Below are 12,487 nucleotides of genomic sequence, written 5' to 3' on the forward strand. Positions count from 1 at the left end.
ACCACCACATGTGGAACTCTAAATCGGCGTCTCATTTCGGAGAACAAAAGAACAAAAACAAAGACAGCCTTCCTTCACACATTTTCAAAGCAGAATATCTGACTTCAGCATTGAATTTTCAGATAAGCAAGTATGTTCACTTAGCATACTTCTTAAATATCTGCAAACATATTATGGTATTTTTATGGTTTAGAAGAGTCAAAAAGTTACATATAGCACCTTTAAGAATTGTGTTGGTTCAAAAGTCATTTATTTTGGAGTGTACTATAATATCAAATACCGAACTGTGCCTTAATCTCTGGAATGAATGCTATAAATTGCACAGTCATTACTACAATCCAGTGTGTACTTCCAGTCAAAGCTCATGACGTTGATGTGTGACTGAAATGCATTAGGCAGAGCCACGAGTAAACAAAAGTGTTAATCATCTCAGTGGCGTGAGCTGTGAGGAAGCTGGAGATTTTCTCTCCCTGAAGGTGAAGGTCACAGACAAGCAGACCATTTCTTTCCAAAACCCCAAAACCTTCCCAAATTCCTCAACCTCGGGCTGTATTCACCAACTTCTAATGCCACCCACAAGCTTTTATCATCATTTGTTCCTCTCTAAAGGTCATTTTCTTTTTATAAAATATATTTAGTTCAGTCTTATGAAACGTCCCTCTGTGACACGAGCTTTGGCTTGGGACTGATCTCATCTCCTTAAGACAGGCTAAAGCCCTCAGAGCCACCTGTCCATCACAGCAGTGTGATTACATGCTCTCCTTACGGTTCTTGACCCCAACCACAGTTATATCTGCAGAGTTTAATGTTCTGCTTCATTATAACACATTTACATAGTATATTTTTAAAAATTTAGAGCACTTAAACAAATCACCATCACCGCAAACAAGCTTGGTCAATAAACAAAGATCTCTAAAAGATGAATCAATCCAACTTTGGGTCAAAAATCTTATTTTTTACATTTTAACCCAATGGCTGTTGTTCATACTTGAATCAAAGTTAAGTTTTTTATTATTCTGAAGTAACGTTAAACTACAATGGAAAAATGTAAATATAATAAGGCAAAAAAGAGAGAGAGAGAAAGAGAGAGATTTTGTTTCTGACTTTATTTATTTGTATTGGCAATTACAGGTTAGCAGTGTCAAGCAATTGTTGAATAATTGGCACATGAAACAAAAAAGGCAATCTTGACACTGCACAACAAACAAAACAACACATAACTATTACATATCTGAAAAAGTTTAGATTTTTTAAAAACAGGGTATAAAAATATGATCATATATTTAAATAAATATACCTTGCAACATAATTCACAGTTCATTAAGTGTCTTCAAAATGTCTGACTGCTAAAGCCTTCATAATCTTCTGAGGGTAAATCAGTCAGCGTAAACAAACAGAAATGGGCTCAAAAAAATGTTCCAAAAGCACACATTTTGGGTTTTATATGTGAATTTAATGTGCAAAGGGACCGTTTGAGCGAATGGTAAAACCCAAAGTACACTTCAACATTTCTTCATCAGAACATGCTCAATTTTTGGTGACTGTTTTTATGATATGATTTGCAGATGTTTTGCACTACATAGTTTGACCACTAGGTGTCAACACTCAACAAAATGGTAATTTGGGACAATGAAAACAAACTACTGAAGATGGCAAAAACAAAAGATGCCTATGCAGCATGAATCTTTCTGTATGGCTCAATCCCAATTCTACCCCTTAGCCCTTCCCCTCACCCTCATTTTGCACGTTTACGTGAAGGGGTAGGGGTGTCCCAATTCTCTTTAGCTTGAAGGCGTAGGGCTAAAGGGAAGGGTAAGATACACCTTGAAACAGAGATTTTTCAGGACCACACTCGAAACCAAGGGGTATGAAAATTTCCCAGAATACACCATCTACAGAGGCAGCATGGCTGCACACGGAGGTAAGGAGATGCACAAATTAGTATTTTTTCATTATTACGAATTTTGTGTTTTACCGTCATGCTTTAAAAAAAGAAAAGAAACAAAAAACATAAATTTCGCTAGCTATAATCTATAATAACTCCTGTATAGTAGTCCCATAACATCTGTCACTCGATAACACTCGAATCCCATCAGAAAAGTCTGGGAATGGGAAAAGGCTGAGAATGACGTTTTTACAGTGTCTGCTATAATGTTAAAGTTGTTTTTGTGTGCTTAGATGAATATGGCCAAATACATAGTAAAGTTATCATCTTATTGTCACATTATATCGTTATGATAACATGATATATGTCTTCAGTGATTTCCTGAAAATACATACCAAAAAATAACTCAACTGGAATAACTACAGTAGTCGTGATCATCAATCTCATATAAAGCAATAGATCGCGATGACATATGATGACGTGTGCAGGTGCTGTAGTGGTGTCGCATTTCTTAAGGGTAAATTTTGAAGCCCTTCCCCTTCACACTTTGATTCAAGGGCCAAGGGGAAGGGGTAGGTGTACAAAAATAGAATTGGGATTGGGCCTATATATGCAGACTATCATATGAAGTATAGTTTAAAAGTTTGTACCAGTTTGCAAAATAAAAAATGTATCCTTTTTATCCTTTTAAATTAAAATTTTAGACTTTTGACTTACAACTTTTGACTTACAACTTTTACAACACAAGATACAAAAGAGTATCACATATAATTCTTATAAAATGTGTAGCATGTTCTTAATTATCCAAATCAAAAACAGCTCTGTAATAAAAATGTTACCTTAGGCTCTAAGGATAACAATGCACACTTGAAAAAAAAATTGAGAAATGGAAACCCTCTTTTGTAATTAACATAATTACAAAATGACATTCTCTGGCAACTCTGTTAACAGTGAAAGAAATCACTGTGTAATTTTAGTAAAGAATAGACAAAACCACAATACAATAAGTGATGAAATGCCTTACAGAGTGGGTGTTCTGTGCTAACTCTGTGCTAGTTACATTCAACTGCATTATATACGTTTTATTTTTTATTCACGTATTATTTGTGCATTAAGATTTTAACTTGTTGTATTTTAAAAAAAAACATATAAAACATCTTCCTAACTAGATTTGACTGCTGAAGCAGATCTAAGAGGACATCAATGTATTTTATGATTTGTAATATCTAAATTATTGACTCGTATTCTCAAAGGATGTGCACTTGTGCTTTTGTGTACATCAACATTATGCTTTGATAGTGTACCATAGTCTAAGTTTCTTCAAGTGTCATGTGTATACATGGTTCATTGATATGAAAGATATTCAGAAACATTCATTATTACTTTCTGTGATGGCATTTTTGAATATAGTAATAGTAAACTGAAATATGTTTCTGTATTTGGTAAAATATTCAAGTATAGTCAAATATATCAATAATTTAAGTTGATTTTTAAGAGCTATTCACTACTTCTTGTTTGAGTGATGAAGATAAATCATTTTTGAGGATGAACATTATATAATATTGCATAAAAATATCCACAAAGACTTTAATTGTCAAATAGTCGGTCTTCACAGAGCTCCAGTGGGCCCTTTGAGGCTCCACCGAACACTTCGATGTTACTATCGGTCCAGGACACCACGTTTCCAGGCATGTAGGATGAGCAGTTGGCCATAGTTATGATATCCGTGGAGCGCAGGACCCGATCCCAGATGTTAAAGTGGCTCAGTTCCCCCACAAAGGCCTGGGTGGCATCGAAACGCCCCCCTACTACATCCTGTTGAGGCCATAAACGACAGGCCTCGTTAAGACAACAACAATAACCTCTTTTATTCGCTCTTAGAGGATGTGCATGCTAACTCTACGACATTGTTTTCTGCCTAAGGTCAAGTTTTATTTAAAGTTAAACTTCATGAGTCAGTGACTCTGTTGTGCAGGGACGGCATAATATTACAGTTACGGTGCAAATGTGAAGTGTGAGGTCTGGGAATGCAAGCAGAAAGTGCTGTATCAGCCCTGCTACTGTTCTCACCTGCTCTTGGCCCAGGATGAGCACTCCTCCAGGCTTGATAGGGTGCCAAGGGGCTAGATTTTCCCCTGAGCCCAATCTTTGGCCATCTTGGTAGGCTTCCCAAAGCCCATCCCTGGTAGTCCAAGTTATGCAGACATGGTGCCATCTCCCATCGCTCAATGAGAGAGGTAACTGCGCCACCTATTTCAAAGCAAAAGGTTACTTTCTTTCTTTTGTAAAAGACAAGGTGTTGTTTTTCCATAAAAGAAAGATACATATCAATGGTATGACTTTGAAGAGAAACAGACTGAGATTGAATTAACGTTAATGAGTGTTGGTGTGCTCTAAAAAATGCTGGGTTGTCTCAATTTGTGCCAAATATACACTACATTTTTTAGTCGAATTTGATTAACTATTTATCCTAATGAATTTTTGGTTATTTGACCCAAATTAGGATTAAACAACCCAGTATTGTCTGCACCAATAGTATTTTTGTTAGAGCATCGACGCACATAGTACTACAGCTTTCCATTCGCAGCCCAAGGTCCTTTTGCTGATCCTTCCTCTCTGTTCCTACTCTAGCATTTTTAGGGGCCTATCATATACCCGGCGCAATAAGGCACAAGATGTATTTCCACATCGTGTTGCTTTTTTCAGACCAACGCAACCCTAATTTTCCCATTTTCCGCCATGTTGTTTAAATAGCAAATCCATATGCGCCACTTTGAGGACTAGAAAAGAGGTGTGTTAAGGCGCATTGTTGGCACGTTGCTTTTGTGAGGAACTAAAATAGACTGTGCAATAAACCAGCTAAAGGCAGGTCTAAAGTCCAGCACAGAGCGCGTTAGTTGTGCGCCTCGCTTACACATTGCTTAAAACACACAAAATGTATAGTAATACGGAAATATCTTTACAAATGAAAAAGAATTAAAGGTTTAAAATATTTTTAAAAAACATTATTTTCTACATAAATATAAAAACCACTGCCTTCATGCCTTCTTCATCTCTGGGGCTTTTTTTTAGTTTATTCATGACAATGCATATTTATATTTGTTTTATAAAAAAACAAGCTTAGATTTGTCCATCTGTCAGGTTTTGGACTATATGGGGCATAGCATGTGTATTTGGATATAACTCAGTTGTTTGACCACACTTCGTTATTATGGTTCATTTATTTGCTTGCTGGAAATTAGAACTGAATTTAAAAATAGTTTTGAAACAAATCTTTGCGCTAAACAAATGAAATTAATTATGTAGGCTAATCGATGTCTGTGTGTACAACACGTTTCTAATGAAAGAGAGAAAGAGAAAGTAAAGGCCGAATGGAGGAGGCTCATTCTCTCATTCTAGCAATGCAGATGGTCTGTTTAACTGTTTTCAAGCTAATGAAGCATTCAGTTTTTCCACTTACAAAGTCCGCCATGTAAATTGAAAATGTGCCATGACACGACGCAACTGACTCTTAAAGGGAATGGGAGATAGACTCTGATTGGTTTATTCTTAAAACACCCATAACTCATTAAGAGAATAAGCGTATTTTTCCGTCCTTAAAATAGTGGATTCGGATACGCCCTTAATGCTTTTGCACCCTGTGCTTTAAACTTTGCACCTAGATCGTTAAAATCTAGTTAGCCCTTAAGAGTGTAACCAGGTTGTTTTAGTTCTTAATTTTCTTTTTTAGACATTTTTCAAGATATCTTAATTCTGTAAAAGGTTTAGTAAATGATGTCAGAATCGTCATTCTTGGATGCATTATTCTTTTACACACAGCAAAATCCTCTGAGTAAAATTTACTCAGTTTAGATAGGATTTGGTCCCTCTTTAAATTGAGTTAATGTTACTCAAGTTAATGAGACAATGAAATTAATAATTAGGTGATGATAGAGGACTGATGATGAACACCTGTTGTTATTAAGCAGAAACACAGAAGAGAAACACAAAACTACAACTGACTTCAGTCACAGCCTTAGATGAAATCAGCTGAAATATAATACATAGAATATTTCAAAATCTCAGCAGAGGATCAACTTGATTAATAAGCAACTCCACAAACAGCAGCTGTACTTATTACTAACCTGTTTGCCTTATTATAAAGAGGGACCATATACTCTCTAAACTGAGTACATTTTACTCAGTGGATTTTGCTGTGCATCAATGTATAATCTTAAATCTTAATTGCACTTGTATTTTTAAACTTTCCATGTCATGTTTCCAGGTGGCATGACTGTAAAGGTGTTAGGAGTCTATGACGTCAATCCTCGTACAACGCATCTGCACAGTATTTTTTTAAACACAAGTGGGATTTAGAGTTTAAAGCTGCATTTTATTAAGAGATTGACAGTGAAAAAATATTTAATTTTCAATCTGTATTTTTCAATACAGAAATCAGAAAGGTTTGAATATAATTCCCAAGTTATATTGGAAAACGTTTATGCTGCTATGAATTGTAAGTATAAATTACCATTCACTTACATAATGTTTTGTGTTTGACAAGCCAAAATTGAATTACCTTGTCATTGATGAGCAGTTCTATAGGGTTATGGCCCCATTCGATCAGTACGATCTCATTTGCCTGTCCAGGCACTCCATAAGAAAAAGGGGTTCCAATGCCGGGGCTTGAGTCTGACTTTAGCCACATGCAGATAGTGAAGGCATACATTTCAGGCAGGCTTTTCTTTACTTGTCCAAAGAGGTAATTTGTGCGAAGAGGAAGAGAAATCTTAAAATTCTCTGGAGATTTGAATCCAGCTCCACCTAAAGCCAAAAGTGTAATTCGTTATTTCGTCATCTCTGAAAGGATACAGAAATACGCTAATGATCACAAAACAACTTCATTGCCCCATCGGCACTGAAGAGTAATGAGGTGTCAGACTGTTTCAAATAAAACATTAAAAAGATTGTTCGTTCAAAAATTAACATCAACATTTGCTCACCCTCCACTTGTTGCAAACCTGTTTGAGTTTCTTTTATCTGTTGAACAAAAAGATAAACTTCTATTGTATTTTTTGTTGTTAGTTGCTGCTTTTTTCCAACATTCTTCACAATATCTCATTTTGTGTTCAACAAAAGAAAGAAATAGAGTGTGAGTAAATGGTGAGAATATGTTTATTTTGAGGCGAACTATCCCTTTAAGAAAAATAATGTGGACAACTTTGATTGATATAGGAAATCAAGAACAATTAAGCGCATAAAATGGGAATGTTTTGGGAATGGAATACATTTTTAAAACCTAAACGTTTTTTTATTTAAAAAAAAAAATCTTGTAATTGTGATAAGAACATAGGAATATTTAGTGCAGACCTTTCTCCAGTTCAGAGATTCTGTTCATGAGAGAGTTGAGGGTATTATCTGTGCGCTGGCGATGTGCGACTGTCTCATTATAAAGCTGGGACTTTTCTTCCTCCAGCTCATTGACCTTCTTCAGCAGCTGGTTCTCCAAGTCCTCCAGTCGATGCTGCAGTAGATTTCTCAGCTCATTAGGGAAGGAGGCACCAGAGACATTGGCTCGCATTTGCTGTTGCTTTGAAAGTTAAAAAATAGGTTTGTGGATTATTGTGGACAAAGACATTTTATTATTAAAGTACAGAATTCACTCTACACTAAAGAATATTAAAAATTGATTTTTTTCTATATTTTCCAGGACTCAATGATTAACAACTGTTGAGGTTTCAAGCTTCTTTAGTGCCTGTGTTATTTAATAAAAAAAATTCTTACTGTCATTGAGGGTTTCATGAGCATATTCTGTACATATTCTGTTAATTTTCACAGAAAATTAATTTGGTATACAAAAACGTTTCTTATACGGCACTGCCATCATTTTATTTTTGCTTTTAGATGAAAACATAGCTGGTTCCTGATTTAAGAAATCAGAATGATGAAAAACAAATCTGCTTTATCTAATTAATTATTTGTTAAAATGTATAAAATGATCATGATATTTGTAACAAAGCATCTCTAAACCTAAAATGTGTTGTTGAAGATGCACTATGTTCGATAAATAAAAAACTTCTGATTCACTACACTGAAAAAAATCATGAAGACATATTTGTATATTTTTTTTATTGAATGACAGAGGTGAGTAAACACATTTTTACATTCCTGATTCTGTCATAAAAATCAAGAAGTCTTGTAAAAAAAAGCATCTTCTATTTTGTAATCTAACTGAATTAATTATTAAAATGTATGTGATGTTAATGATAATTTCTAAAGGATTTGCTCTCTGAATCACTGAAAAGCCAATAAATGTTTGGCATAACCAATTTGAATAAATCTGTACTAGAAAAACAACCCACTAGAAATATTTGGGGTGGACAAAAATGGGTATTCTGTAGTGTTACTGTAAATCCCTCTTTTAGAAATATATATTTTTTAAAAGTCTACGAAAATCAGTTTATAACAAAAACTAGGAAAATGTATAGTTTTACCTAATTCTTTGATTTTAGGTGAAATAAAGAGGCTCCACAGAAAAAGATGAGTAAAAACATGTTTACACTAGACAAGAACGTTCTTTATTGGGACCGGCAGGTGAAAACATGCGTGCTTGTTTCTTGATTCTAGCAGAGAAATCATTGAGACTTGTAAAAAAAAAAAAAGCATACCTTATAAGCATAAAATATATCTATTTTGTAATCTAATTGAAATATTTATTAAATTGGATATGATGTTAATGATAATTTCAAAAAGATTTGCTCTCTGAATCGCTGAAAAGCCAATAAAATGTCCGGCATAACCAATATTAATAAATCTTTGCTAATAAGACAAAAAGAATGTTCCATGAAGCATTTCCATTGCACAAAATATTTAAGTGTTTTTTTACTAGAAAAACAAACAAACAAAGAAACCCACTAGAAATATTTGGGGTGAATCCCTCTTGTGGGAATATTTACTCTTAAAAGTCTACTAAGAGTTAGGAAATATACATTTTTTATCTAATTTTATCTTTTTAGGGGAAAAAGAGGCTACGCAGAAAAATAGTAGGACTTTCACCAAATTAGTTTAAAAAATCCCTTAAATATAAATCCTAATAAATATTTGCATGATATGTAGCCTAGGTTAATTCTACAGTTAGCTCCAACTTTTACACACACAGTCAGATTAACACCTAACATTTAAGTGGCACTGACACATTGCCGACATTTTGTCGCTTGGGGCATCATAAGTAACTTTGGCATTTGTGGTTAAGGGATAGAGACGTTCTAACTAATGAGATAATCTCATCCTGTAAATCTTCAACGCCTCCACATAATTACCAAAATAGTCGTGGCAGAGAAACATTCAGCACAGTGTACTGTTAGTCATTTAATCTCTTTATACTTAAGTGTCAAAAATAAAATAAAGTAAAATAAAATAAAGACTTACCTCTAAATTTTCCAGTCGATCTTTTAAACCCTGCATGGTCTTCCCAAGAACGTCAATTGTGTCATTTGGATCTTTAGGTACATCGTCCATTGTGTCCTTATTCATTTTCCGGAATATTTCAGATTCAGACTCACATCGTGAAAGTTTAGAAGTCAGTTCTTTAATTGTTCCCAGCTGGTTGACAATTGTCTCCTTCTGTTGTAAGATTGTCTCGCGGAGCTGCATGACAGTGTTTCTCAGTTCCTCCTCCTGAAGAGATGCGCTCGGGACAGGCACGGGGCAACTTGTGTCCTGGTCAATGGGGACTGCAGTGCACAGAAAACGCTCACCTTTCTCGGTTTGTCCGTAAACAACTTTTACACACGTAAATCCATAGACGAAAATGAGTCCGACGATCAGATGAAGCATTTTGTATCGATGTAGTAACAGACGCGCGCTGAGAGGTTTAATGATAATATAATACTGCGTTGAGTCGCAAAACGAACCTTAAACAACACCTAGCGAGTAAATCATTTTCATCTGTGGATATCAGTGATGGTTATCCACTGGTCTTTGAATCACAGACGCCGCGTTTCTCACTACTGCTGCTGACAAGTAGAGAGATGCCGTCAATAATGAACTTCAGCGACTCGACCAATCGGATTGGCTGTAGTAGCTATTAACGTCACTGTTAGAGAGCTATAGATTAGCTGTAAAATAACTTTCAAAAGTAGCTTTTTTATTTAAAAAAAAATTATATAAACATATTTTTCTTTTGGTTAAAAACACAGAAAATTTATTTGCAAGATAATTTATTTTGGCAAAGCAATTACAATTACAATTCCTCTGAAAAGACCCTTGTTTTAAGCGAACAATGAAAAACATTGTTTCCTTACTTCATATATACAATTATATATTACAAAATACTTTGTTTGGTTTTATTAATTATAAAAAGAAACTTTGCAAATTAAGAAAGTGTATTTATTTACTTAATCTTCTTAATCATAAATGTAAATTTTTTTTTATGTGTTGCTTATTGAAATGCAACATTACTTTAAGATTATATTTAACTCTATTACAAAAAAAAAAAAAACGAATTTCGTAAATTGTTTAATCTCTTCCTTTAACAGTGGGTTCGAGTGGTTCGAAAGACCTACCCCTCATTGACAAAGATCCATAATTTGTCCCATACCCTCATTTTTACTATTTTGACTGCTATGCCGAATTGTGAAAATAACCCATCAAAAAAGGCTTTAAGACCAAGCGGAGTCCTATGTTGACTGTCGGTACAGTATTTGAGACACCAAATTTGGCAATTTGGTGCCAAATTCTGTGTCCCAAATTCTAACTGAGTAAAGTTAAATGTGCTGTTGTTATTTGCCTAATAAATTATACTGTCACGATATGTAAATAATTCAAATTGATTATTATGCTCAATAAAAACACATTGAAACAGCTACACTTTTTCTTAAATGTAAAAACTTTAACAGATTATTATCCTATTTTTTTCTAATAATATATGATGCAAAAAATTTCATTCGTTCATTCATTTTCTTTTAGGCTTAGTTCCTTTATTCATCTGGGGTCGCCACAGCGGACTGAACCACCAACTTGCAGCATATGTTCTACGCAGCAGATGCCCTTCCAGCTGCAGCCCATCGCTGGGAAACATCCATACACACTCATTCACACACATACACTACAGACAATTTAGCCTACCCAATACATTTATACCACGTCTTTGGACTTGTGGGGGAAACTGGAGCAACCCGGAAAAAACCCACATGAACACAGGGAGAACATGCAAACTCCACACAGAAATGCCAACTGATCCCACTAAGGTTCGAAACAGCAACCTTCTTGCTGTGAGGCGAACGTGCTACCCACTGCGCCACCGTGCAGCCTGTAATACAATTTTATTTTTAAAAATAAGTAAATAAGTAATAAAAATAAAATAAGTATTGTATTTTTTTAGTATTGTATTCTAAATCTTTAGGAAATGTTTTTGGTACATCAAAAATTGTGGTTATGATGACGATCTGACAAGCTAATCCAGCAAAAAAAAAAGTGTTTAAAATGCAGTACTCAAACCACATGGAAGTAGAAAATGAGGCGAATAACTGCAAAATTGTCCACTTTTTGAGAAATAAGTACCACCCCTTTCACTTGTTTAAACCTGGCTTGTTTAATAAATGTTTTATTTCTATACATGTTTGTGTTTCTTTTTTGTATTCTATATGCTGCATTTAAAAAAATATAAAACTAATTATATAAAATGTTGTACATTTTAATTTAAAAAATGTTAAAAATAAAAAATTAGGGTTCTCCCAGTGTTTGCGTAGGTTTCCTCCGGGTGCTCCGGTTTCCCCCCAAAAGTCCAAGACATGCAGTACAGGTGAATTGGGTGTGCTAAATTGTCTGTAGTCTATATGTGTGAATGTGTGTATGGGTGTTTTCCAGTAATGGGCTGCAGCTGGAAGGGCACCCGCTGCGTAAAACATATGCTGGATAAATTGGCAGTTCATTCCGCTGTGGCGACCAATGATTAATAAAGGGACTAGGCCGAAAAGAAAAGAATGAATAAATAATTAGGTAAGACGTAACCTTCAAAAGTAAAATCAGGTAGCCTTAATACAAAAGTCAGCAATAAAGTTTTACAGTTTTTACATTATATCTTAGGACCTTTTACACCGGCGACCTTCAACCAGAGGGTCGCTCAAAAAATAAGCATAAAACTTGTAAAAATAAACAAAAAAATAATTATTAAATAATTTAATTATTACAATAAAAACTAACATAATCTATCTTTTTATTAAGATGAATATGAACATATAATTCATTTGTTCTTTTATTATGTGTACTTTTTTGTGTTTTCTTTGTTCCTGTCTGATGTGTTTATTTTGGATTGTCTGTTGAATTATTGCTTGTTTGTAGCTTGTCCCGAACTTTGTCTGTTTACTCGATCACTATTTTGGATTACCTTTTTTTGCACAAGGAAGGTTAGATGAAGAACAAATCAAGAAAAACTGGTGAACTGAATAAACTGATAATGGGATAACTTGGTGGGAGGGAATAGACAATAGACAGGGGAGCACATGGCACAGAAACAATAACACAAGTCCAATACTTGGATTAACAGGACGAGAACATGTGGCCAATGAGAACACACATGAGCTGCATGTTCACAGAAAACAAAACACAAAAGCATATGGCCAC

General features: G+C 34.7%; 1 protein-coding gene across 2 annotated transcripts; it reads right to left on the reverse strand.

Moving 5' to 3' along the window:
• Positions 1-3,472: 3,472 nt before the first annotated feature.
• On the reverse strand, positions 3,473-9,827 carry nptx2b (neuronal pentraxin IIb). 2 transcript variants are annotated; one of them, XM_056469855.1, is made up of 5 exons: positions 9,293-9,827; positions 7,235-7,448; positions 6,444-6,688; positions 3,956-4,135; positions 3,473-3,700 (listed from the first exon to the last, which is right to left on the reverse strand). In XM_056469855.1, the coding sequence occupies exons 1-5, from the start codon at positions 9,698-9,700 to the stop codon at positions 3,473-3,475; spliced, it is 1,275 nt and encodes a 424-aa protein (XP_056325830.1). In that variant the 5' UTR covers positions 9,701-9,827. The 2 variants fall into 2 exon arrangements, with proteins under 2 accessions (XP_056325830.1, XP_056325829.1); XM_056469854.1 differs by having other exon boundaries at positions 7,235-7,454.
• Between the last annotated feature and the right edge of the window lie 2,660 nt (positions 9,828-12,487).

Source organism: Danio aesculapii, chromosome 12 (genome assembly GCF_903798145.1).
Source record: "Danio aesculapii chromosome 12, fDanAes4.1, whole genome shotgun sequence".
In the NCBI taxonomy this organism is placed as follows: Eukaryota; Metazoa; Chordata; class Actinopteri; order Cypriniformes; family Danionidae; genus Danio; species Danio aesculapii.